The sequence below is a fragment of the Anolis carolinensis genome, chromosome 2 (genome assembly GCF_035594765.1).
Source record: "Anolis carolinensis isolate JA03-04 chromosome 2, rAnoCar3.1.pri, whole genome shotgun sequence".
Classification (NCBI taxonomy): Eukaryota; Metazoa; Chordata; class Lepidosauria; order Squamata; family Dactyloidae; genus Anolis; species Anolis carolinensis.
This window is the reverse complement of record NC_085842.1, coordinates 292,154,575-292,182,512: the sequence shown is the minus strand read 5'-3', so window position 1 is coordinate 292,182,512 and position 27,938 is coordinate 292,154,575. Positions and strand designations below refer to the sequence as shown.

The 27,938-nt window shown below is 37.6% G+C and overlaps 2 protein-coding genes across 7 annotated transcripts; both read left to right on the top strand.

The window, feature by feature from the left end:
- Positions 1 to 52: 52 nt before the first annotated feature.
- On the top strand, positions 53 to 27,938 carry trappc13 (trafficking protein particle complex subunit 13). Of its 6 annotated transcripts, none has more exons than XM_008102885.3 (13): positions 53 to 337; positions 11,071 to 11,139; positions 12,010 to 12,109; positions 12,887 to 12,971; positions 13,999 to 14,126; positions 14,323 to 14,395; positions 17,081 to 17,125; positions 18,831 to 18,848; positions 23,275 to 23,408; positions 24,514 to 24,712; positions 26,236 to 26,336; positions 26,978 to 27,033; positions 27,356 to 27,493. In XM_008102885.3, exons 1-12 carry the CDS (start codon positions 292 to 294, stop codon positions 27,006 to 27,008), a joined length of 1,029 nt encoding a protein of 342 aa, XP_008101092.1. In that variant the 5' UTR covers positions 53 to 291; the 3' UTR covers positions 27,009 to 27,033; positions 27,356 to 27,493. The 6 variants fall into 6 exon arrangements, with proteins under 6 accessions (XP_008101092.1, XP_008101091.1, XP_016846375.1 ...); XM_008102884.3 differs by having other exon boundaries at positions 27,353 to 27,489; XM_016990886.2 differs by lacking the exon at positions 26,978 to 27,033 and adding an exon at positions 27,615 to 27,938 and having other exon boundaries at positions 55 to 337; positions 27,356 to 27,503.
- shld3 (shieldin complex subunit 3) lies at positions 6,596 to 9,132 on the top strand. The gene has a single exon (XM_016990887.2). It carries the CDS (start codon positions 6,666 to 6,668, stop codon positions 7,410 to 7,412), a length of 747 nt encoding a protein of 248 aa, XP_016846376.1. The 5' UTR covers positions 6,596 to 6,665; the 3' UTR covers positions 7,413 to 9,132.

Below are 27,938 nucleotides of genomic sequence, written 5' to 3'. Positions count from 1 at the left end.
TACGTTCCTTCTCAGCGAGATTTCACTAGCAGCGGATGACTACAGCTACCATCATGCATTGCGTCGACGGCTTGGAGGAAGCTCAGCACGCCTACCCGAAGGGTATTCTGGCGGATGTAGTTCCCAACGCGATAGTTGCTAGCTGAGGCCGAACAGAGAGCGGCCCTAAGGCAGAGAGGATTCGTTTCGTTGTGTCGTGTAGGCGGGAGAGAAGGGGAAGTGTTTTCGGCAGAAGTTGGAGGGATTGTGTCCGTGTAAAGGAGGAGGCCGCGAAGTGGCGAGGCTGAGGCGATGGATGTCACCCAGCCCAAGCAGGAGCATCTCCTGGCCTTGAAAGGTACGACGAGCCCGGCTCGCTTTGCCCTCACTTCATGGCAGTTCTGAAGTGAAGGCCAGAGGCCTTGTGGGTAAAGCAGGGTCAGAGAAAAAACTTTCCCTTTAAGAAAATTGTCTCCTTTCGTTTCAGAAAGCTTAAAGATCGAGGCCTGCTTTAACTATTGATATATATTTATATATATAGTTGTTTACATGCTGTACGGTCCTGGGGGTTATAGTTTTCCAAGGTCCATACTTTTCTCTTGGTGCATTTACACTATGGAATGAATGCTCATGGACCTCACTTTAAATATCATAGCTCCATACTATGCAGTCCTGGGAGGTATAGTTTTCCAAGGTCCATACCCTTCTCTGGATGCATCAGCACTGGAGGATAAATGCAGCCGGGAGCCATTTTAAATGCCATTATTATTATTATTATTATTATTATTATTATTATTATTATTATTATTATTATTATTATGCTATTTTTCCATGTTGTGCAGTACTGGGAGTCATAGTTTTCCAAGGTCCATAACCTTCTCTTGATGCATTTACACTATGGAATGAATGCTCCCGGACCCCACTTTAAATACCATAGCTCCATACTTTGCAGTCCTGGGAGTTCTAGTTTCCCTAGGTCCATACCCTTCTCTGAATGCATCTGTACTGGAAAATAAATGCAGCCGGGAGCCATTTTAAATGCCATTATTATTATTATTATTATTGTTATGCCACGTCTCCATGCTGTGCAGTCTTGGGAGTCATCGTTTTCCAAGGTCCATACCCTTCTCTTGGAGCATTTACGGTATGGAATGAATGCCTTTGCACCCCACTTTAAATGCCATGGCTCCATGCAATTGAGTCCTCCTGAGAGTTATAGTATTCCAAGGTCCACACTCTTCTTTGTGGGGCAGCCAAGAGAGAGAAAGAGCGCATCACTGCTTTCCTTCCCTCCTTATGAAGTGGCAGGTTGAGTCAGTCACTTCGAGGATACCATCCATCTTTCTTGCCCTTGCTCAGCCTGTCTTCCCTTTTCCTTCCATTTTCCCCAGCATCATTATCTTCTCCAAGGTATTTTGTCCAAAGTACTACATCTTTGCCTTTAATATCCTTCCCTCCAGTGAGCAGTCAAGCTTTATTTCCTGGAATATGGACTAGTTGGATCTTCTTGCAGTCCAAGGCACTCTTAGAATTTTCCTCCAATACCACTGTTCAAAAGCGTCTGCCTTCCTTCGCCCAGCCTTTCTTATGGTCCAGCTCTCGCATCTATTGGTTACTATGGGGAATACTATTGCTTTAACTATGTGGACCTTTGTTGCCAGTGTGATGTCTCTACTCTTAACTATTTTATCAAGATTGATTATTGCTCTTCTTCCAAGAAATAAACATCTTCTGATTTCCTGGCTGCAGTCTGTGTCTGCTATAATCTTCGCGCCTAGAAATACAAAGTCTTGACACTGCTGCCACGTTTTCTCCCTCTATTTGCCAGTTATCAATCAGTCTGGTTCACATAATCTTGAGGTTTTTATGCTCAACTGCAACCCAGCTTTTGCACTTTCTTCTTTCACCTTGGTTATAAGACTCCTCAGCTCCTCCTTGCTTTCAGCCATCAGAGTGGTATCATCTGCATATCTAAAGTTGTTAATGTTTCTTTCAGCAATTTTAACTCCAGCCTTGGATTCGTCAAGCCCCGCACATCGCATGATGTGTTCTGCATACAAGTTAAATAGGTAGGGTGAAAGTATGCAGCCCAGCCGTACTCCTTTCCCGTTCTTGAACGAGTCTGTTGTTCCATGGTCTGTTCTTACCGTTGCTACTTGGTCGTTATACAGAGTCCTCAGGAGACATTCAAGATGACTCGGTATCCCCATACCACCAAAAACTTGACACAATTTATTATGATACACACAGTCAAAGGCTTTAGAATAGTCAATAAAGCAGAAAGAGTTGTTTTTCTGCAACTCCCTGCCTTCTTCCATTATCCGCGGATATTGGTAATTTGGTCTCTTGTTCCTCTGCCTTTTCTAAACCCAGCTTGTATATCTGGCAACTCTCGCTCCATGTATTGCTGGAGTGTACCTTGCAGGATTGTGTGTGTGTGTGTGTAAACTTTATTTGTAACCCGCCCTATCTTCCCACGGGGACTCGGTGGCTTCCAACATGGTAACAGGCAAACATTCAATGCTATATAAACAAAAAACTATAAAAATTTAAACAAAAGACAATACTAAACATTGTACAATAAGTTAAAATAAATAGTTGTATTAAATACTTATCATTAAAAGCAATTTAAACCAGCCATGGTAAAGTATTTAACATATTTAACACATTACAATTGCCTTCTTACATCATTTGTAAATCTATACATGCCCCTCACCCCCTGCAACATCATTTTCCAATAAGGGTTTACCTAAAATTGAAAGGTTTCTGAATTGAAGTGTTTGTGTTTACTGCGAGAAATGACTCCTTTGAGGCCACTCTTTGGGATTTATGTGCAGAACAAGGCTGAGGTTGCTTTCTAAATTCTATTTTTAAAAATTTAAATACTGTAATAATAATATTATAATAATAATGGTAGGTAAAGGAAAAGGTTTTCCCCTGACATTAAGTCTAGCTGTGTCTGACTCTGGGGATTGATGCTCATTTCCATTTCTAAGCCGAAGAGCCAGCATTATCCATAGACGCCTCCAAGGTCATGTGGCCAGCAGGACTGCATGGAGCACCGTTACCTTCCTGCCAGAGTGGTACCTATTTGCATATTTTTGAACTGCTAGGTTGGCAGAAGCTGGGGCTAACAGCGGGAGCTCACTCCGCTTCCCCGGATTCGAACCGGCGACCTTTTGGTCAGCAAGTTCAGCAGCTCAGCGGTTTAACTTGCCGCACCATCGGGGATCCCATAATAATGGTAGTACACTTTATTGATTAACCCATCAACCATATCAAAACACTTGGGAAACACATTTGACTCAGTGCTGTTGAAAGCTGGGATTTGTAGTTTTACATGGCATTTTGCCTTCTCATTCAAATAATATTGGTACCCCGCCAACTACAAATCCCAAGATTCCATCGTATTGAGAGCCATGGCAGTTAAAGTGGTATCAAACTATAGTAATTCTACACTGTAGATTCACCCATAGTCTATCCATATATAATGCAATTTCCTCTTTTCCTACCGTACTCTCCTCTATATTATTGCTTTTTCTCCTGAATCGTGCCCTCTCATGATATGACCAAAGTACAACAATTTCAATTTCGTAATCCTGGCTTCTAGGGACAGTTCAGGCTTTATTACTCTACAAGCCATTTATTGGCTTTTTCGCAGCCCCCAGTATCCATAGCATTCATCCTAGTACGACATTTCAAATATTTTCTTCCTATCAGCTTCTTTACTGTCCGGTTTTCACAACCTCACATAGAGTCTAGAAATATGATGTCATGCACAGTCCTAACTTATACTAACAACACCAACCTGACACTTCAGGATCCCGCCTAGTTCCTTCATAACTGCCCTTTCAAGTGCAAGTCTTCTTCTGATTTTTTTATTAATGAGTATTACTGATGGTCTTGTTGCTATTGTCTTTGAGAGATCCTCTTTCAGTGTTACCCCCTACACAATTCCTGATGCTTGGTAGCAGTCTGCTGCATTTAGTCTGACTCCTTAGCAAAAGTCTGTCTCACAAGGGAGACCCTACCACCACTCTTGTGTTTCCCAAAGTGCTAACTGCAAGAGGTAATTTTCAGATGTTGGTAATAAACAAATGTTTGAGGGCTGTGTTTATTGTGCAGAGCTGGTGTGATGGCTTGAGTGTGGGACTATGATATTAGGGACTAGGGTAAGCCTTTGTAAGCCGCATCGAGTCCTTCGGGAGATGCTAGCGGGGTACAAATAAAGTTTAATAATAATAATAATAATAGGGTTCAAATCTTCGTTCAGCCATGGAGACCCAAATCATACTCTTTCTACCTCAGAGGGAGGCAAAGGCAACAAACCCCTTGATAGGGTCACCATGTTGGAAATAACTAAAAGGAAAATATTGAAATAAGTAATCTTTATTTTTATTTCCACTGTAATGTCTTGAAAATGGTCAAACTCCTCTTGAGACTTGGATGTCAGTGCCTCCTAAACAGAGATTTCTTTAATCTGTACAATGCAATCTATAGCCTTCGTAATTACCCCAAACCAGCTGGTGCTGAAAGAATAGCTTCTCTCTACAAATGTAATGCAGTCAGTCTCCTTCCTTAACACACACACACCTTCCCACAGTGTTTGTTAGGTATCTTTCTGTGTCATGGATATAGTGCTTTATGTTTGGTGACAACTGTTTTCAGGTAGAAGCTGTACTTCATTGAAAGCAACTGGGTTGTAAAAAATGAGTACAGTGAGCAATTTGAGAAGGTTGAGTGGTAGAGTTCTTAGGCAAAGAAGCCATGAATTGAACCCTTTTATGTCATCTGTTTTTCTCCAATTTCTTATAATCAGTAAAGCGGTTAGAAAAGCATTTGAAGTCATTTCTCTGAGTGAAAAAAAGAGCAAACAAACATAGTGGAATCAGTCCAATCATAATGAATTTCTCCAGACAAAATGATTTTAAGTAATTTCATGGCAATGCACATTTTTGTTTGTATAGCAGAGGCACGTTTTTGTCTAGTCCAGGGGTCCTCAAACTTTTTAAACAGAGGGCCGGTCCACAATCCTTCAGACTGTTGAGGGGCCAAATGATCATTTGAAAGAAAAAAAACCGAACAAATCTATGTACACTGCACATGTCTTATTTGTAGTGCAAAAGCAATAACAATGAAAGAACAATGCAATAATTAAAAATAAAAACAATTTTAACCAACATAAACCTATCAGGATTTCAATGGGAAATGTGTGCCTGCTTCTGGCCGATGAGACAGCCAAGTTAATTAGGATTGTTGTTATGTGCCTACAAGCCATTTCAGACTTTGGGTGAGCCTAAGTCTAAAACTTGAGGGCGTGGGCCAGGTAAATGACCTTGGAGAACGACATCCGGGCCACAGACCTTCGTTTGGGGACCCCTGGTCTAGTCTATAAACAAAGCGTATGGCTAGGTAATTAACATTAGTGGAGGATTTAAAGGAGGCAGTTCTGTATCATTTACTGACTTGAAAATAAACCACGTTGAACTTCCTCCTGAGAAGTCATACATATGCCGGTAATTGGAATGTATAGTTGCTTGGTGAGTGCTCATTATGTTCAATGATGAATTATTAAGCTTTTTAAAAACAGTGTCTAGTAGCAGAATTGAATTTTTTTATTTTATATGCAAGTCTGGCTTAATTTAATGTTTTAATTTAATGCTTATAATTTTATTGTTGATTTTTATATCTGGTTGTGCTGTATTTTGTGTCTTATATTTATTAATGTGTTCATTAATTGTTTATTCCATTTTCTGTATTTTATTGTATTGCACTTATTGTATTATTTATGTTGTAAGCTGCTCCGAGTCCCCTGGGGAGAGGGGGCAGGATATAAATAAAGTTTTTTATTATTATTATTATTATTACAGTAAAATTCAGAGAGGTTGTACTAGGTTCCTATAGGAAAACAACAGCCCTGTAGCACTGATAAAATTACTATGGTAGAGACTTTAGTGGACATCAGTAATCAAATGTAAGTATAAATCCTATTTTAATCTATCTAGCTTCTCTCCCCCCCGCCCTCCATTTGTTTTCAAGTATAATGTGACAGCCTGTCTCTGGGCACATCTCAGTGTGCTGATTATAACTTACAAAAAGTTGTATGGGTTAGGCCAAGTCTCACTTGTATTCTGAGATTCTCAATAGCTAATTTTCACTGCCCTGCCAGCCTCACAGACACTGCTGCTGGGGATTCAAGCTAGATTCTTCTTAGTGAATGCAAACTTCATTTCCCAGTATCCCAGTCTTCATTTCCCAGTATCCCTTTGCAGTCCTTCAGTTGGTTTTGACTAATGACATGACATGAATGGCATTTGTCTGTCAAAACTGAAATCCCAATTATTTTATTGGGTTTATCCCAGGTAGTCATTTGGGAGCATTCTGGAGCATTTAAAAAACATTTGGGGAGCCTGGGGCCACAGAAATGGCCCAGGGGGCTGCATGTACCTCTGCAGGTTGCACTTCTTGAATCCCTTTTCCCCCCAAGCAAGTTGTTCATTTGTCCTTGTTTAAGAAAACTGAGTCTGTTTAAGTACATTTGATGGTAAAGTTGCTAGTGTGTCTTATTACTTGTAATACTTATGCTCTAGATTCTGTTTTCTTCTGTTCAACAGACAAAATAAGATTCTTTTGTCGTGTTGGTGGCAAAACTCCGTGATACATTCTTGATTAGAACATGTACAAGCATGGATGTGGTTCTACACTATCGACCATGGCAAAGGGACCCGGCACTATTGCAAAAAATTGCAGAAGAGGCACTGAAAGAATTTCCCATCCGGCAGCTGCCAAGCTTCATACCCTGGTTTCCAAGTGACTTATGCAATCTCCCCCTCAAGCCTAAAACAAAACCTCCAGTTATCTCGGTTGAAGAGGCAGAACAACTGAAACAGCATCATGCATTGCTAGAAACTGTTTGTGGCTCCCTATATTATGACTGTACAGAAGAGCTTAAGGAATTTCATCCTGATACGAAAGCTGTGCAGTATTTACAAACTGAACAAGGAAAAATTAAATCGAGCAGTTTGGGAAAGCAATCGACAAGTGACAAACAGACCTTCAGGAGATCTTGGAGTGTGTCTCTTACAAATTCTGAGCTCAAAGACAAAATTCTTCCTTTATCCATAGAGCTACAGAAAACTTTACAAAAACTAAAACTACATGTCTTCTATAGAGCACAATGGATAATTGAACCTTCCATTTTAAACAATCAGACACTTGAAGATGTTTGGACAAAGCTTATCAGAATGATCAAACACGATGAACTGCCATCTTGCAATGCTACAGTCCAGAGATCTAAGGGCCAGATTTTGATTTTCTGTGACATACTTTACTGTGAATACATTGCCAGTAACCTTAGAGAAAAACTAAATCTTTCAGGAAAAATGAATTTGTATGTTCATAAATATGGAATAATACATAGCTTGGAACTATAGACAACAGTATGTTTCTGTGCACATTTATGAAGGGCAAGGTCTTAAAACGACCTAATTGTAATTAACCCTCATCTTTCATGGGGGTTGAGAGCACCAGTTCCCTGCAGAAATGGATAAGCTGTAAATATAAATAAAAATTGTGCATGCTATTTTTTTAAAACCTGAGAGAACACTTCTCTAGGAAGTGGAACATAAAAATATGCTGGCGATCCTAGAAATCCTGAGAGAAGTGTTCTGTCAAGTAAAAGGAAATGGCATTTGTGATTTTTATTAATACAGTAAGTAATACACTGATAAGTCCATGAATACTTATCCCACAAATGTGGAGAAGTAACTGTAGTTTACTGTAAATATCTTATCATTCTGTGTTACCAAAAACATCAACATTTTATGTTATTGTCTTTTAGGAAGTCCTCTTAGAGCATTTTGCTCACATGAAGAGAGCTGTCTGTTATTTAGCTGTGCCTATGAACTAAGCTGTAGAACCTATTCAGAAGATTTTTAAAATGTATGAATTCCATGAAAATTGGAGATATTTTCTCAAATTTGATCTCTACAAGATGACGAGTTGTGCTTTTTTGTTGCTTAAGGAGATATGTCTTTTATAAGATCAATTGCATATTTAAGAATTAATGTTTTAATGTTTAGGCATTGTCTTGTTTATGTTTGCAGTTAATTGACTAACATTACTAATTAATAAGAGAAGACTGATTGCACTAGAAAATCATTCCTCAATTTTGGTATCATTAGGTTTGTCATACTGAGGTTTGTCCATTTCTCATTTGGTTGGTAGCTGTCATTTGATCCTTGTTACGCTTTTTAACTTAGCATGGCCAGAATAGGATGATCATGTTTCATCAACATGCCAACTATTATGTTAACCAAAAAGAAAATTTCTTCAGAACCATTGTTCACAGACAAAACTCTTTCCAGTTTTAAACAGCCAATTAAGAGGAACTCTGGAAATTTTAATCTAACAATATCTTGAGAGCCATACAGAAATTACTTCTGTGAAATTTCAAATTTAGAAAGCTAAAAGAGAAACGTGTGGCTAGTATCTATCTAATCAGGCCTTTTGACAGAAAACTAAATATATTAGAATCATATATACTAAGGTCAGTTTTTCATACACAAGCCTGAATACTATAGTCAATTGGATCAATTCCCTACAGTGGAATTAAATAACTTTTTGAGATGTTAATATAAATAGGATTTGAACCATCTCATCGAAGTCCAGCCATACTGTTTGAGCTAATGAGCTCATGTAGTCAAACTTTAAAAGGCCTTTAAAATAGTTTTCATCCAACTTCCCCCAACTTCATTGTCAAAACTATGGTGTTTGTCTTGGTATATACATATTTAGTCTGACCTGAATGAATAGAGACCTGCTGCATTTCATATTGTTTAAATATTCATCACAATCTGTTTTCTGTTTTGCTATCTTCTGTCCTTCAGTGTAAGGAGAAGCCAATCTAATGACTATGTTTTGTATATTTTGATCTGGCAGTTGGTTGTTATGTTTCCAGTTTAAGTTTTAAAATCATCATTAAAAGAAATGTGGAAATGTATTCTGAACTAGAACTCTAAAAAAAATCTTCTTGTGGTATCAGGCATTCAAGACAATTGCAGAAATGACAATATCAATATGACTTCCTTGTTAAATCATTCAAAACAAGACCATGGTACCTTCTCTTTCCAATAAACTAGTTCAGCAGGGAAATGTCACATTTTTTCCATACTGCATGCATGTCTCTAACTCATCACTGACATGGCCATTATTTGAAAGTAAAGAAACGCTGACAATTACACACACACACACACACACACACATATAGGATCACAGTAGGCAAAGCCTGCCTGGTTCTGTGGTGATTTATCTGGAATGGAATGGCTTTGTCAGAAAGCATTCTGTGTGGCTTTCGATTAGGCCACTGACAACAAGGTAAAGCAAATATTTGTGCGGTTTTCTACTCCTAGTGTTGGTACTCTTTTTGGAGAATGAACACATACTGAGGAGGACTGCTTTGCTCCCAGGTTCTTTAAAATATGCTTAGAATAGAGGAGGTGACCAGCATAAAATATTTTGCAGGTCTTCTGATTCATCTATTCTGCCTTGGTCAGATTACACCTGGAATACTGTGTCCAATTCTGGGCTCTGCAATTGAAGAGAGATGTTGACAAGCTGGAATGTGTCCAGAGAAGGGCGACTAAAATGATCAAGGGTTTGGAGAAAAAGCCCTGTGAGGAGCGGCTTAAACAGCCAGGCATGTTTAGCCTGCAAAAGAGAAGGCTGAGAGGAGACATAATAGCCATGTATAAATATATGAGGGGAAGTCATAGGGAGGAGGGAGCAGGCTTGTTTTCTGCTGCCCTGGAGATTAGGACGCAGAACAACAGCTTCAAACTACAAAAAAGGAGATTCCACCTGAACATTAGGAAAAACTTCCTAATTGAGAGTTATTCAGCAGTGGAACACTCTCTGCCCCAGAGTGTGTTGGAGGGTCCTTCTTTGGAGGCTTTTAAACAGAGGCTAGATGGCCATCTGTCGGGGGTGCTTTGAATGCGATTTTCCTGCTTCTTGGCAGGGAGTTGGACTAGATGACCTGTGAGGTTTCTTACAACTTTATGATTCTATGTACATTGGAAACTCGACTTAAGATCATCCCAACTTAAGACCATTTTGTGTTAAGAGCCATCACTCAGCCCTTGACATAAAAGCAGTGTTTTTTTTGTTAAGAGCTAGTGCTAGTGCCAGAGGAGGTGTTAACGCCAGATTACAAGGCTTTAGGGCTTCAAGGGAGCAGCTTCTGTGCCTTGTGCTCTTGTCTGCTTTGGGAGATTGCTGTCCTCTTGGCTCTTGTCCACTTTGAGAAACTTTGGGTTAGTTGATTTTGTGTGAGTTTTATTCCTGGTTTATTTGGTTTCATGAAGAGAGAGCAAGAAAGAGAGGGAGGCTGGAATGAGTACAGTATGAAGAAAAGAATCCTTCCTGCCTTTTAAAGTTAATCCTTTTTTATTGTTCCACATGAATGTGCATTTATACATTGCTTGTTATTTAAAAGGACATGTTCTTATTTAAAAGCATGTAACAAAAATTATTAGCATTTCAGTGGGAAAATTAGCTTTTAGATAAGAGCAATTTGAGTCAAGAGCTTGATTACGAAACAAATTAATCTCCTAACTCGAGGTATCACTGTATATTCTCCTTAAATCTCTCATTGAAGCTTTGTCTCTGTAATCCATTCTAATTTCATAGATGATATAGTAGGAACTCGTTTTTAAAATAGTTACTATTTTGAGTATAGTTTCCAGAATTGCCATCATGATCATTGTAGGTAACATCCAAGGGGTTCATATGATCCAACCGCAATCCTGCTTGTGTTGAAGGATCCATTAAGTTGTAGTCCATCAAATGACTTTTTCAAGCTCTGGTGGGGGCAAATGTGCAGTCTGATAGAGATCCTTAATTCAGGGAAACACAAGATCCTGCATTATCTTCTCTCCTCTGTGACAAGAATATAAAAGAGTCTGTATGCCAGATGTCTACCTTATCTTGTCAGGAGTTGAATTCTGGAGGCAAGGCAGTATTTGTCATTTATAAAGTGCTGAATTTATGATCCTCTGACAATAATCCTGAATTTGCTTTCTAAATTCACAGTAATGAGGTTGACCAAGCCTACATTGTTCACCAATATTCCTGTGACCTGTGAAGAAAGAGATTTGCCAGGTAAATTATGTTTTGATGTTAATACTTAAAAGTTGTGGTCCATTTGCATTTTAGACACATGTAGCTTTTAAAAAACAAGTCAATGTGAAAATGAATCTTGAGCAGAGTAGGGGTAGAGAATGTTTTCTGTCATAGTGAAACCTACCTCAGGAGAGTCAGGTAATAAATGAGTAGTAGTAGTTTTAGTATTTGTAATAGTATTATTATTTTGTTCAGATAGTGACAAGCTGTGATAGAAAACAGATGCTATGTTTTCAAGGCCTTCAAAAAAGTAGTCTTTTGACTCAATCCCCACTAAAAAGCAGGCAGAGGTTGCTGGTCTTTAGAAGTGTGTTCTTGTTGTCATGTACTACTTCCTCATTCTTGTCACTGTTGGTAAAGTGCAGTTTAAGCAACTATCATCATCCAGAGTTTATAGTCCTGCTGCTTTTCTCTTTAGGGCAATTAGCTTTTTAATGGCCTCTGAGATGGAGAGAAAACATTCCACCTAGTTTGTAAAAGCAGCAGTAAACCAGATTGCCTGTGTTCACTAATGATTGTGTAGTAAGATTGGCAGTTAACAGCTTAGTCACTATGATATCTTAGATGCAATGTTAAATCTTTATTATTTACAATTTTGGCAACAAATCTGGTTTTTATAGAGAATTTAGAATCCCAATTTTTAACTTAATTAGGATACATTTAATTTCTAACTTTTAGAAAAGCTGTTTTTACTAAGATAAGACAAAGCAAAACGTACATGCAAATGTTGTTAGAACCCAAAGATTTGTTAAGTACTTAATCTGTCTGATGCCTAATTACTTAAAAATCTTGACTCAGTTGATCAAATGAACCGTAAATGACGTGACACAACATTTTCTATTACTACAGGAGATCTATTTAACCAATTAATGAAAGATGATCCTTCCACAGTAAAAGGAGCAGAAACATTAATGCTTGGAGAAATGTTGACTTTGCCTCAGAATTTTGGGTAAGAATTTCATGCAGATGTTTACATCTATAAAGGAAATAGTTTCATGGTCTTTAATCCTTTGCAACACAGTCCTAGTTTTCAAATTCCCAAACTATTTCAGTGGCACTTAATTCCAATAAATGTATATAACATACCCTTATATATAAGGGTTTGGTTTGGTTTGGCTTGACTTGACTTGACTTTTCTTTGCAATTCCTAATAGTGTCTAAGGGACTCTAGATACCCAAAAGCATCAAATCCTATTTCATCTTAGAAAGTTGGAGCGCAAGGTGGTGCAATGGGTTAAACCCTTGTACCACCAGTACTTGTGACTTGAAGGTTGGGTTGCTGACCCGAAGGTTGCCGGTTCGAATCTGGGAAGAGCATGGATGAGCTTCCTCTGTCAGCTCCAGCTCCCCATGTGGGGACACGAGAGAAGCCTCCCACGAGCATGGTAAAAACATTAAACATGTTTGGGCAACATCCTTGCAGACAGCCAATTCTCTCACACCATAAGCGACTTGCATTTTCTCAAGTTGCTCCTAACACACACACACACATACAGACCTTGGAAAGGTTCGCTCTGGTTAGTACTTGAATGAGAGATTGCAATGAATAACAGTTGCTATAGGTTATAGGTTAAATCAAATAAATAAATAAATAAAAGGTATATTTAAGGATGACAGAAGTGTTTGCTGCTCTTTAAAGTGGACAATTGCAGATTTCAGAAATATATACATTATTAAAACCTGTAGCTTTAATAATACTCTCTCTTTTCCCCAACCCACTGAAAAGAAATATATTTTTAGGAGAGACGTTTTCCAGCTACATTAGTGTACATAATGACAGTCACCAAGTGGTCAAAGACATTTTGGTAAAGGTATGTTTGAATTCATATATTAGTTTAATGTGCATTTAAAGATTAATTGTCATAGTTTCCATCTAGCCATATACGATTCAGATTTAAATGTAAAAAACTAAGCATACTTCATTGTCTAGTGAACACTTTTAAGGCAAAACTGAAAGCAGCTTTGTTTTGCACTTCTAAAAGCATAATCCATTGGGAAGTTCTAGGGTTCAAGGGAATCAGATGTTTCAGCAGTGCTTTTCCAGCAAGTCATCTTGGTGGATTGTGCCCAAGTTTTTAATGGATACATTATGAAAAATGGTACATAAAATTGGAAAAGAACCATATTAATAAATAATTTAAGTCCATAGCCTGGATTTTGTAGTAGTGCTTGCAACTGGCATCTGCCTGTTGCATCTACTACATGCAATTCTGAAGTCTGGTTTCTTGAGTTGGGACAATGGTAACTACAGTAGAGTCTCACTTATCCAACACTCACTTATCCAACGTTCTGGATTATCCAACGCATTTTTGTAGTCAATGTTTTCAATATATCATGATATTTTGGTGCTAAATTTGTAAATACAGTAATTACTACATAGCATTAATGTGTAATGAACTATTTTTTCTGTCAAATTTGTTGTATATCATAATGTATTGGTGCTTAATTTGTAAAATCATAACCTATTTTGATGTTTATTAGGCTTTTCCTTAATCTCTCCTTATTATCCAACATATTTGCTTATCCAACGTTCTGCCGGCCCATTTATGTTGGATAAGTGAGACTCTACTGTACCTTACACTTTATCTGTGGGTTTATGACCTATCTATATTGAACTCACAGTGAATTTTGACTGTGATTTTTATAGTTATTATGCCAAATCTTTATTATTGAATGTCTCCTACCTTAGGATCCATGGATAAAGGGTGGGTTGAAAATATTTTAGTAAATAAGATTTGTAAAAAATGTATGAGGCACTGCTCCAACACCATTTCTTTCAACAGGTAGGAATCATTCTTTCGCTGAAAAATATGTTCTGCTTCTTTTTTTAATTCCAAGGCTGATCTGCAGACAAGTTCACAACGTTTAAACCTTTCAGCCTCTAGTGCTGCGGTGGCAGAACTCAAACAAGATTGTTGCATCGATGATGTAATTCACCATGAAGTAAAGGAAATAGGCACACACATGTGAGACACTTAATACTTTATTCCCATGAACTTAATACTTCATTTAATGTACCCACCTTGTAGACGTTTTGCCAAATGTACTCAGAAGTTTAAAGAAGGTGTACTGTAAACAGGCATGTGCTGCTCTTTGTCTATCCTTCCTGACACCTGCAAGATTAAAAAAATAATTAAAACACTGATTATTTCTATCTTTCAGCTTAGTGTGTGCAGTAAGTTACACCACCCAGACTGGTGAGAAGATGTACTTCAGAAAATTCTTCAAATTCCAGGTATTGAAAAGGCAATGCTTGCAACATGGATAATATTTGAAACCAACTTTTCCTTGGTCTTGCATTTTCTCTATCCTGCCTAATGCTTGTAATAGATTAGTTTTCAAAATTTTTCTTCCCCTTCCACCAGTTCCTTGGTCTTGTCTCAGTCCCATCCTTGAACAAAGGGCTCAGTGTATTTGTTTTTTTCTTATACAGTACTTCTCATCACTGCGTTAATATGGATAAATGTAAAAAAAAACTAACATTAAAAAAACACCTGAAATGTTCCCATTTGACTCCTTTTTAGATGATCTTTCATGTTAGGTTTTCTTGCCCCAGTCACTTCAAAATTGTTCTGAGATGAAATACAAGAAGGAATATATGATACCAAACAAGCTAGGCTTGGATCCTGATTGCACATTTGTGAATGAAAGGAACCTTTCAGTTCATAGATGCATACTAGACATTGCAAGAAACATTTACTTTCATTTTATGCCATTTGGTCAACAGTTCTTGTCTTCTGCAAGCATCTTCATGACTACAATCTGTACCCTTTGAAGTTTCCAAATAGCTCAAAATAGAGTCAACTGTGTAGTACTGCTTGAGGTAGTGGCTGCAACTATGATGCGTGTAAATGAAGCCAAGTTTGCTTCTCAGACGGGGTTGCAGCTAGCAAACTAGCCTAAGCTGATGTAAGGCATCCCTAAGCTCTGATAGCACAAAGTATAGGGGATTCCCCTAGTGCCAAGATACTGCTTTTCAGATACTGCAGTTCTCTTAACAACAAATTTTAAGCATCTATCCAGGTTGGCAGATGTTCCAACCAATATCAATTGCAGCTTGTATGAATTAAGGTTGTCCCCTTTGATCCAAAACTGCTTCCACCTCTCTGGAAATAGAATTGTAGATGAAAGGTAAAGCTGAATGTCTATTGATGACAGTTCAGTCCCAGTATCTATATGTAGAAATCCATCACCATCCATCTAGAAAACTAGGTTCCACTGCACTGAGTGACCGACATGTCTCCTTTAACTTTATGTCTTTCCAACGGCCAGTCTTTTCTGTTGACTCTGTTGTCTTGGATTGATGGTAGTCCAAAATTTCTACAGGGCACTCTGATGGGGATGATTGGTATAGAAAGATATTGGTGGTTACTAAAAAGTTTGAGAAAATTCACAGGATCACATTACTATCTCTCTTTTTATTCCCTGGTATGTCCTAGGATGACCTAGGCGGGTTTCATCACAAAAAAAGCTAGACTACAGCAGATCCAAATAGTCACTGTCATCCAAAAGTGCCTGAAGTTAAAAAGACACCATCTGCCCTTTTTCCTTCTTCAAAATCAGTAGATATGCAGGGTGAAAATTGTTTGAAACCAGTATGCTTCAAGTTAGGATTCTATCACTCTTGTGAGGGTGGTAAAAACTTAAGAGTTTGAACAGAATCCCAGCCTTGGTGAATTTCAAAAGCTAAAACAGGCCAGCATCTATACTAAAGCTATATTGGGGACTTCTAACCTCTTTGGCTCAGTTTTACGTTTTCCATGTTTCAAACTATGGAAGAGAAAAGCAGGCAGTGAGTTTTGGGAATTTATAATTAAAATAGAAAAAGAGGCCAGAACTGTTGGTTTTAATTCAGTGAAAATCAAATGTTTAAAGTTTTTCCAAATGACCTAAAGCATCAAGTGCTGCTTTTGGGGAAGAAATGAATGAATAATTATTCCCACAGCCCTGATAGGATTATGGACAAAGTAATGGGGTACCATAAGGGTGATTAAGAGACCCGTTTCTTTTTGGCAAGGTAGCTATATAAGGGGCAGTTAATAAACAAGTGACATTTCCCTGGCATGAGTTGCATGAATAAGGGCATTGCGAGTGAATTTGGCAAATGTTGTTTTAACCAGCATCACTGTGTTAGTGGTCACTGTGTCAAATTATTCATTGGTTGGATAATGCAATAATGAAAATTCCTCAAAAGTTAAATGCCTTTCTAGTCACTCTACTCTCAGATCAAGACACTGTGTCATCTCACTGAGAATAATTATAGACCTATAACAAGTATTATGCGAACAGCTTTTTTGTTCTCAAAATTCTCATGCAAACATTTTATTTTAATCTGTTACTTGGGTACTTGACATTCTTAGGTTCTGTTTAATATGCTTCAGTGAAGATGTTAAAGCTACATTCTTCAATTAGAAAACTTAGCTAACAATTTCTAGTGTAATTGCTTACAGCTGATCTACCACTGGCTGACTTTCTTCTAGCAGAAGCAAGAAAAAACAGCTTTGTCTTAGTTTCTTACACTCCTTGATAAAAATATTTAGAAGTTAAAAACTGCTTGCTCAGAAATGCATAATTTTAAGCAGACTGACAAAGTTAGTTCACAAAATTCTGCATTTTGTGTAAGAATACTTTTTGTCTGGGAAAGGCATTTAGATTCTTTCTCTAAAATCTTTTTGGGTGTAAATATAATACTTGAAGAATTTCTAAACATAGCAAAGAGAAAGTGGGTTTATGATTTAGTTTTTCACTAAAATATCAATGTTTGTATTTTTAACACAATTTGCATTAGTTTAGTTATAAGTGGGACAAATTGGCTATTAAAAATACTTAGAAGCCAAGGGAGACAAAAATTAATAAATAGTAATATTAATGGGAGAGTGATAAATCTTGCTTTCACATTTATTCTTTTTTTAAAAACCAGGTGCTGAAGCCACTAGATGTAAAAACTAAATTCTACAATGCTGAGGTAAGTACAGAACATCCAATTTAATGCTTGAAGTATAATAATTTATTAAATAAACAGACAATAAAATTATGTTACCTTAAGAATAGAATGGTGGTTCTTAATAAGGAATTTCTCCGTGTGTTATATACTGTTTGCAGTTTTGAGAAGCCCACTTCATTTTTTTCTGCCAGCCAGGCATTTTTACATTTCTCCTTTCTACATTTATTAGGGTTTTTAAAATTATTAATGTTTTTCCTAGTTGCTGACAGCTTGAATATTGAACTTTTTATTAGCTGTTAGGTAGAGTAGACTTGAAATAGGAGAAAATTGAAACATTAAGGATAGACACAACTTTAAGTCTTGAAGAATTGTTATGAAATTAGATGAAACAGCAAATATACTTAATATATTCTCAAAGCAAGCTAAAATGCCTAACATGCTATTTTACAAGACATGGAGATCACATAAAATGCCGACAAGGGAATTTTGATTGTGGCATTAAATTTCTGCATGCCAGTATGCAAAGTATTGCAGTTCTTGGGTGGGGTGGGGGATAATAATCTTGACTTCTTTTTTGAGTGAGAGTGAGGGAAATAGGTAAGTAAAATACTTGTTTTCCTTCCTTCTTGATTTAACCTATCTGTTGTCATTGCCATTATCATTTGGGAAAGGTGTGGCTATATACATTAAAGCATTGTTGTGTTCTTTGTTGAATTTCACCAAATGTATCTATTTGGCATTTACTCCAAAAGACTGAGATGTTTTCAGCAATGACATGGGGAATGATTATTTTTCTATTCATCTATTTAAATAGGATAGGTGTAGCTAAGCAGTTACTTGACCTATAGGAAAAACAGGATTGCTGTTTCCCCTATAAGTTAAGTGATTGCTATACTACATGAATAGGTTTTTCATTGCTGCATTTACATACTGGGAAAGCTGCACATGTTGAATTATAGCAAAGATACACTGTCAAGAAACATAAAAAAGCAATACAATACTTGTGGTGCCCCATTATTGAGAAATCAAGAGACAAAAGAGAGAGAACTGTGCTTCACATTCCAGTGACCCAATTTGCAATACCTTAAATTTCAGAGCCTCCTGATCTATATTTAATGTCACTGCTGAATAAATCCAAGATAAAGAGACCTACATAAATTGATTATTATGATAATCAAGGTAGTGAATTAGCTTTCTTCAACATATCCATCTGGTAGGAAAGTTTATTTAACAAGAGTCCTTTTCTAGTGGTTCTTATCAGATTATTTCAACTCGTGGTTCCAAATTGACATTAAACAGTGAACAAATCATATTTCAAATTAGATCTGTACAATAAGAAAGTTACTTAAAAGATGGAATTCTGGAATGGGGGATAGAGTATTTAATTTCTTATCCACATAGAACTCCTTAGTACAACTATGCTGTAAGCATGTACAGATTTACCAATGTGTTCACTGTGTGGTAACTGTGTTTCCTGTTCCACATAATTTCTTTCCTCATTTATATCATTTGCTGACACAAGTCTTATTTATAAATAAGATTTCTTATTAGTCCTTTTTATTTTTTTATTGCCAGTTATCATTCCTCTCTTACTAATGCTGTCTTGTTTAGAATATGCAAAAAAATGCAAAAAGATGCATTTTGTTTGAAACTTAGTTGTCCTCCTTTTTTCTTTAACATTTAACCCTAATTTCTCTAATGTTTTTCTTTTTTATTTTCCCATTAGAGTGACCTCAGTTCTGTGGTAATTTTATTTATTATTTATAAATATATATGTATGCTTGTCTTCTGTTTGTCTTTCTGCCTGTTACTAACATTATTTTGTAAACATTAATGAAAAAGCAATGTTCATTACATCTACACAGACATATTTGATTCTGTGCTTTCCTTTCCTATGCAAACCAAACCTTGGCAGGGGGAACAAAGCTACTCTTGAGCTGTGTTAGCGCTCTCCTTACTATCCACTGTTTAGCAGTATGTAGTACAGTATGAACCACTGTATATGCAGAAGGTATATTTCCAGACTTTGTGTAGACACACACAATGGATAACAGTGAACACTATTGAAATAAAGGACCTCTTTCCTTCTTAGAGTTGTGTAGGGTGACTTGGACAATGCCTAGAAAAGCCATATATTGTGGAATGCGGATAAATGAAACCATGAGAATTGGTCCTGCAAATACAGGGGTGGCCTGTACTTCAGACACCAGGGCTGAACAACTACTTCACTAAAGTACTGTGGCAAGCAAATGAATTTATTTTCTTTGAAGAAAGTAGCACATGATGTTATGGACAGTTAAGCCTTTTCATGTTGCCATTCTGTGACAGTATGTGACTTGCCTTCTTGAGAATTTCTGATTTCATTGTAAACAGACGAAATAAAAATGGGTTTTAGTCCTTACAGTGGTGTACAGATGTGTGGATAATACATGCAGACATCCCAGAAGCCAGTCAGAGGTCTACTTAAGGTTTCAGGTGCTTGGTAGTAGGCTTCCATGGTCCTGTATAGATCCTAGTCCAGTGGTTCTCAACCTGGGGTCCCCAGATGTTTTTAGCCTACAATTCCCAGAAATTTGTTTGCCAGCTGTTAGGATTTCTGAGAGTTGAAGGTCAAAAACATCTGGGGATCCCAAGTTGAGAACCACTGTCCTAGTCCTTCCCCACAGCTAAACAAAGTGAATGAGTTATGCAAAATCTAAGAAATAGTTTGAGATTAGGATTGGGTGCTGAGGTCACCTTCTGCATATGAAAATTATCTTTCATTCATAAGAGGACTGTCTTTTGCTTCGTGATATATAAAGAAGATAAAATACTATTCCAAATATTACAAAACCTATTACATTTTTAGTGGGTTGAAAGGATCAGTGTTTATTTTTGTCTGATAGATTACACTGCCAAAATAAATGGGTCAAGATTTTGCACATCATTTTGCCTTAAATCTACTAGCCACTATTTAGCTTCTACTTGCAGTATCTAGCCCAGAATGCAAAATTCTCAAGTTTAAATAACATACACACTTTACAATACTGGGTTGTCTGAATATGGGAGTCTTTATTTTGTATGTGGGTGGAATTAGTAGCATGAAGTACCCCCCCCCCCCCCTCAGTGTGCATGTAGGTTTGTTTAATGTTGCTATAACTTGGTTTCTGTCTCATGAAGACACTGGATGGTAGGAGAGAGCCTAATGCCTACTTTGTTTTCTTATGCATGCTTATTAGAAGTCTGCTTCTAAACCCTTGATTGCATGTGACAATTATTCTAATGATGTAATTCCAGTGTGATTTTAATTCAAATCTTGCTGCGTGTGGCTAATAATCTAGTAAATCTGCTGTGAAGCGTACCAATCTAATCCTTTTATTGGGACTCATCATAAACTACCTTGCTTTTTCATGATGCTGCTTGGGTTTGATTTCTTCCATGAAATTAACTGTTGCTATTTTTCCTAATGTGGCTGTTTTAAAATGGGACACTTGGGAAACAAAAACACAAGCAATGGATTAATGGGATATTCTATTCTTCCAGAACACTACAAAATATTAAATCCCTGGTGTTGGAAGACCTCGTAGCAACTTAGATTTCTTTGATGTTTATGGTAAAATAGCCAAATGTTGTTACTGATGTCCTTCTTGTGTATAGTTGAATTCAGTTTAGCGTTATGAGAATAAGCCTCTAATTGGCATCCCCCCCCCCCCCAAAAAAAATCCTCTAAAGTGGCTGCAGTGAGCAAAAGAGAGGCAGGAAACTTCTAGTTCTGTTTAAACAACCACAGTTTAGTATGTCATACTCCAGTTTATCCTAATTATGGTTAGTAGAAACAAGCCTCAGGTAATGGTTTGAAGTTGGTTTGTTTCCACTAACCATAATTAAGATTAATTTAACTCATTCTGTATTCAGACAACATAGCATGCTGTGGTTAATCTAAAATATAGAAGCTTTCTTGTGTTCATAGAGAAAAAGGAAGAGGAGTATGGAACCAAATGCTCATTTTACATTGTTCTCATAACACTGAACTGTTGCTTAGCATTACTTTCAGAACCAGTCCTGTGTCTTCTCTTCTGAAGGTCCTTTGTACTTAAAATCTGAAGAACGAAATTTCTTTTAATTCAGTATTGCTACTTAGCAAATACTTCCAAATTAGTTTTCATCTGAGTCAAAGGTGCTATCATTTTCTCAGCAATAGTGTCGTGTTTGCTGGTGGACATTTGGTTTCCATAGGAACTGTACATGTTTGTTACAAGGTGTGATGTGAACGTTTTTCTCTTTATCTTGATCATGCTGCTATCCCTTTGATCTTGAGCAGGTTTTGATTCCAGCTTTGAATTGCTGGATATCTTGTTATGTTTCATAGGGCTACGGTCTTGCAAAAACATTAGAATAGTACATCCCTACTACAGAAATCACAGGGTTGTATCCCTTGTTAAGGGACATCATGCAGTTGATACTTCCAAATATGCAGGTAATGTGTTTTTTTAAAAAAAAATGCTGATACCCTAATGGCCATCGTTAAACATTTAAAGAGTCAAGCAAGTTTAATTTTATCACTTAACACAGGCATTAACTCCAGCCCTCTAGCTGTCTGGGCCTCTAACTCCCGTAATTCCTAACCATTGAACAAGCTGACTAGGGCTTCTGGGACCTGTAGGCCCAAACAGCTGGAGGGCCATAGTTTGAGGATGCCTACCTTACCATATGGGCCCCTGTGGCACAGTGTGTTAAAGCGCTGGGCTGCTGAACTTGCGGATCGAAAGGTGCCAGGTTCAAATCCCGGGAGTGGAATGAGCGCCCGCTGTTAGCCCCAGCTCCTGCCAACCTAGCAGTTCGAAAACATGCAAATGTGAGTAGATTAATAGGTACCGCTCCAGCGGGAAGATAACAGCACTCCATGCAGTCATGCCAGCCACATGACTTGGAGATGTCTATGAACAACGCCGGCTCTTCGGCTTAGAAATGGAGATGAGCACCAACCCCCAGAGTCAATCACGACTAGACTTAACATCAGGGGAAACCTTTACCTTTACTTTACCATACCATATATACTTGTGTATAAATTGACTTCATATATAAATCAAAGACAGATTTTGTGGCCAAAATTATGGGTTTTGATATGAACTATGAATACGTTGAAGGTCATTCCATGCAGGGAGAAAGCATAAATGTTGCCATAGGGGCCGGCTGCCACTGCCACTTCCCCACCCTGGCATTCAGAAAGGCCAGAAGAAAGAGTAGAGGGGAAGAGTGCTTGTTTAAGGTTCTCCCAGGATGAATTAAACTCATCTTTTTGGTCAACGTTTTTACTAAAATTTCTAGACTTATACATGAGTATATGTGGTATTTCTTAGTAATGCATGGTAAATACGCATATTTTTCCCATTCTTACCATTGTGCCTTGTGCTTGGTACAAAAGTTTGATTTTCTAAAGTAGGAAATAAAGAAACACAGAAATATTTAAAGTATTGGTAAGATACTTCTATATATCTTGATGATACTATTTTTGGGCTGCAATTTTATGTACTCATCAGGTCAGTGAGATTTGCTTTTGAGCTGACATCCAAAGAACTACTTTGAGCACACTGGCCATAGAACCCAATTTTTTTGAAGTCAGTTTTTGAAGGAGACAATAAATAAGTTATTTTTAAAAAAAAATCAACTACTGTAGTGTGTAAGTATTCCTTCCCTGTACTCCTAGCATGCATCTAAGTCCCTGTGACAGTTAACATGTTTTTTATATAGTTTTAAAAAAACCTCCCTATTAATGACCATATATCTTTCTTGTATGCAGCCTGATTCATCTGGCATGGCATGTCTACATTGTGTATTGCACATTTCTAAAATATTTAATTTTAATGTAAAAATCTGAGTTGATGTCAACCCTTGGAGCTCATATTACATGTTCTGTTAGGCCATAGAAACACTACACTTGAAAAAGGAAAATAGGAAATACCAAAATTATCCCACATCCATTGTTCAGCACTATTCCAGTTGACTAACATTTTTGCTTCTATTGCTCTCTTTTGGGATCAAGAGTTTCTCACATTTAATGACTGTTATTTTGATTTTCAGGCATGAAACTAACTACTTTTGTGGTTTTAATGTTTTTCAAACACTTAAGGTCTTTGAGCACCCATCATTTTAGACTATGTTTTACTTAGGCGTTTTCTCTGCTTTTCCAGACTGATGAAGTCTTTTTGGAAGCCCAAATTCAAAATATCACCACCTCTCCAATGTTTATGGAGAAGGTGTCCTTGGAACCTTCTATTATGTATAATGTTGTTGAATTAAATACTGTGAGCCACACTGAGGACAGGTAAGAACCTTATTTGCATGTCTAAACTGTGCTGTCTACAATATTCCAGCATGGTGCTGTTGTATTAACAATGGATAGTACAATTCTTGCATGTACTTTCTGTGTTTCTCATCCTCTGAATGATGGACTCTGAGTATAATATCTTATCAATTTGGCTGTTCTGGCATCTGGATTACATTGCTTTCAGTGACTGGATTTCTGCTGGTATTGTACATATAGGACAGATTGTATCCAAAATTATATTGGCTTTTTGTACGTACATAGAGTAGTGATTTGATGGCACACACTAAGTTATTGCATCTATGTAGCTTTTGGCAAGATATGTATGACCTCCAAACATATTGACCAGAAAGAGTGCTTCCTTTGTGTGTCAGTGTAAACTATAGCTTGAGTCTCATTTCTGTACATGAGGGGTGGGCATCAGGAGTCCATCCTGATACTGTTGGAGTATGGCTCCAGCATTCCTCCATAGTTGTGCTGGTTAGGCCTCCTGGGACCTGAATTCCAACACCATTGAAAGGGGCAGTGCATTGACACTTAAAAAGTAAAATCCCAGAGGTTGGCAAAAAATATTTTGAAGATGGTATATATTCTTCAGGCTTGCTCTGTGCCTTCAATATGATATAAATTTGAATATCCACACCCTTCTTTTTTCTCCTGTTCTAGAAATGATTTGCTCTTTGGAGTTTTGTCCTGTGTTGCTGTTCTGCCATGGCACAGATCAGCAATGGTGCCTTATCCCATAGAATCATCCCCCCCCCCCCCCACACACACACACTTGTTACCAGTGGGGTACAGAACAAGAGCTGTGCGTGCAGTTTTTCAGCAAAATTGGATGTCTTGTCAGTTCAACAAAGTGCTGTTTGGTGGGCTCATGGGTTTCTGCTGGGAAATAGACTTTGCTGACATGATGATTCTTCCCATGCCTTGTTTCCCAGAAAAACTTGGGACAGCACTCCCATTTTAGATTTTGCTCTTTTCCTACCATGAGTTGCAATGGAGAAAACGTCTCAGTGAAAATTGCAGAATGTGCCACAGCAAACTAAGCATTTAGTTCACTGGCTTGTAGTATAAGCTAAGTCAAGCATGTTTCTTCTTTTTCTAGTATCTCAACATTTGGCACAAGGACATATTTACAACCCATGGATACACGGCAGTATTTATATTGTCTTAAACCTAAGCAAGAGTTTGCAGAGAAAGCTGGAGTGATTAAAGGAGTCACTGTTATTGGGAAACTGGATATAGTATGGAAGACAAATTTGGGTGAAAGGGGAAGGTTGCAGACAAGTCAGTTGCAAAGAATGGTATGTCTTCTCCAGAATATTTTCTTTAAAATTAATACCTGAATAATGACCTGGTATCCCATACTATTGGAACTATGATTCTTCTTATCATGTAGAAGATATAAGGTTCTTGGCCTTGTGCCTGTTGGGTTTGAATTGGTCTGAATCCATTTGGATTTTCTAGGAGTTGGCTTACTGGCCACCTAAGCTTCCAAGGTTGCAATTCAGTTCTATCCAGTAGTCAGAGCCACATCAGGTATTTCCTGAAAGTATTCTTAAGCTCTGATCTTTCAGGAAATTAACAGACAAACAAGTTGCAATTTTTATACTAAGGTTTATTCTTATAAAACAAATAGCACAGCTTACAGAGATCTTGCACTAGTCAAGGCACAAGCTAGTAGAATTATATAGTAAAAGTTACACCTCCTCTCCTAGCATGTCTGTTTAACCTTATCTGTACACTGGTATTTGGGTTGATATTAAATAACAAGCTCGATCAAGAAAGTTCAGGTTATCAGCAACTACTTAGCAGCTGCAACACTACTAGACCTGTTTTACCCCCTTCAGCCTTTCCTTAGCCAGTCAGCTGGGAAATCTATTTTACTCCTTGCTCTCCCATCCAATAAAGAGGGATTTGAGGTAAAGTTGGTATCATTTCTCTTCTGCCTGTTCTTGCCAGAGTACATATTTATTTTCTCCCTCAACCTACTGGTATCTCCCTCTCTTCTTTATAGACACCAAGTTATTTTACAAGCATTAGGTCAGTAATTTCATGCTTTTGCAGACAGCCAATTCTCTCACACCAGAAGCGACTTGTAGTTTCTCAATAATAAATACTAATAAAATTTTATTTATAGACCACCCTATATCTCCAAAGAGACTCAGGGTGGTTTCCAAACATATGGCAACCATTCAATTTCCCCTCCCCCCAAAAAACATACAAAACAATATACATCAAGACAAATCACTCCTGTCATGGGGGAAAAACATAATCTTGCCTTTGTTTATACCTACATGGAGAAAACACGTTTATTTTCATTTAATATATTGCTCTACAATACATAGTTACAGCTCCAAAAGCATAATCAAGGCAAAAAGAAATCTAAAAGGCAGACCAGCTTGTTAACACTATGAATGGGGGAAAAAGTGTTTCCCTGCTGATGTAATTCATGCACATAATGGGGTGCAGTCTGCCTGTGTTGAGTCCCCAAAAGCTCCCAAAAGCAAAACCCCTCTGGATGCCAAATCTAGCAGGAAGCCCGGTTATGCACTTTCCTCCATCAAGAAAGCAATCTCTCTCCTGTGTAAAGAGAATTGACCAAAGCCTGGCTGCATTTTTTTTTCCAGAGAGAGAAGTCAGTTTCCTTTCTCAGTGGACAGAAATGCAGCCAGTCCTACTGTATTTCAGCATGATATGCAGAGCTACTGTATTTCAGCTTAAATATGAAGTTGATACTGTTGTATTTAGCTTGATAATTTCATTTGACAATCCCAACACATTACCAAACATTATCACTTATGGTAAACCTTTAATACCTTCTCAGGCTCCAGGTTATGGAGATGTGAGGCTTTCATTGGAGACCATACCAGACACAGTAAACTTGGAAGAACCATTTGATATTACATGTAAAATAACAAACTGCAGGTAATGAAATTACTCTTTCCCTTCCTCTTGGCAAACTGGAAGAATTTTGTAGTGATTACACGCCCTGTAAACTACTTAGATGCACTAAAATATTTTACAGATCTGTGCTTTGAATTAACATTATCATGCACTGCAGAAGGAAATGGCTGACATTTTTAAAAATGCTTTTTTGGGGTGGTCAAGCTGATAGAAATGTTCATTTCTGAATACGCATATCTTCTCCCCACTTCCTAACTGCAGGTTTTAGAATCCAGAAGTAATGTTAGTAGGCATATTTCATTCCTCCACCCCTAGGAAAGGAGAGCAAAACCCTGATCCATGCTCATCTAATCTGTTGCATGTGATAGTAGGCTAAAGATGTATGACTCTGTCATTCGTCAGGCAAAGGCTGTGTATTGGTGTGTTTGATTTGCAGGAATTTGTACTGAAAATGATATATATTGAACAATTTATATTTTGCATTGGCTTAAAACAACACTCCCATGAGATCTCACATGGGAGATATAGCTAAAACTCACTTTAAAAGTCTAGCAAGCACACCAACCAAAAAGAGTTAGCTGTGCTGGCAAATCGGGGTGCTGAAAGATGACACTGCTGCTGTGCAGTAATGGGTGAAGATTGGATGTGTCATTTTTTTGCAGCAATGTTGATCCAGTCACTGAACTTCATTGATTAGAATGGCTTCATGACTTTTAAGGTAGGTTTTATGTGGCATCTTCAATTACAGCAATTGTGAATTACTGTGAATACCAACATTTATGGGATTCTACATCTAGCTTACATTATAAATACTGAAGATGCCAACCAATGTCTTGATGCAAGAAAAATTAAATATTTTTATTCCCTTCTACCAAGTTGCACTAAGTATTCAGTAAAGGACATTGTTGAGATGCATTTAGGGTGATGATCATTGCTCAGTTAGTTGAAAAATAGATGGCATGGAGAGGCAAGGAATAGGAGTGAACCAGCCTTTAGAAAAATAGATATCTATGTTAATGATTCTCTTTTCCATCCAGCAGTGAAAGGACCATGGATCTGGTTTTGGAAATGTGCAACACTAATTCCATTCACTGGTGTGGTGTGTCTGGGAGGCAGCTGGGCAAATTGCACCCCACGTCCTCCCTCCACTTGACACTTACACTGCTGTCTTCAGTGCAGGGACTACAAGTAAGAGCTCCCTCTTTAAGGTCTAGATGTGTGACTTTCCTTTTAATTTGGATGCATATCTGTCTCAGGCTTAAAATCCGTGTTATTCTTTCTCTGTTTTTTCCGTTTCAGAGTGTCTCTGGTTTGAGATTGACAGACACCTTTTTGAAGAGAACGTATGAGTACGACGATATTGCACAAGTTTGTGTGGTTTCTTCAAAAATAAAAGAAAACTAAGAATAAATTATTTTAATATGTCCTTCCAGAAGTTTTGGACCAACAATGTGATGAACATGCCAGACTGCATCCATCTATAAGCGGGGAGGGAGAGAATACTTTATTTAATTGTTCCTCTGGAATTCAATCTGTCATCTTTCACAATGTTTTAAAACAGTTGCAAAGAGTCAAACATATGTATTTTAATTGAGTTGGAAATAAAGCCTTTAGCCCAATTAG

Excerpts from the sequence above, each read along its gene's own strand:
- trappc13 (XM_003216328.4), top strand. The coding sequence starts at position 292 with ATGGATGTCACCCAGCCCAAGCAGGAGCATCTCCTGGCCTTGAAAG. Across the intron at positions 12,110-12,886 it reads ACTTTGCCTCAGAATTTTGG|AAATATATTTTTAGGAGAGA; the intron begins GTAAGAATTTCA and ends CCCACTGAAAAG. Across the intron at positions 12,972-13,998 it reads TCAAAGACATTTTGGTAAAG|GCTGATCTGCAGACAAGTTC; the intron begins GTATGTTTGAAT and ends TTTAATTCCAAG.
- shld3 (XM_016990887.2), top strand. The coding sequence starts at position 6,666 with ATGGATGTGGTTCTACACTATCGACCATGGCAAAGGGACCCGGCACTA.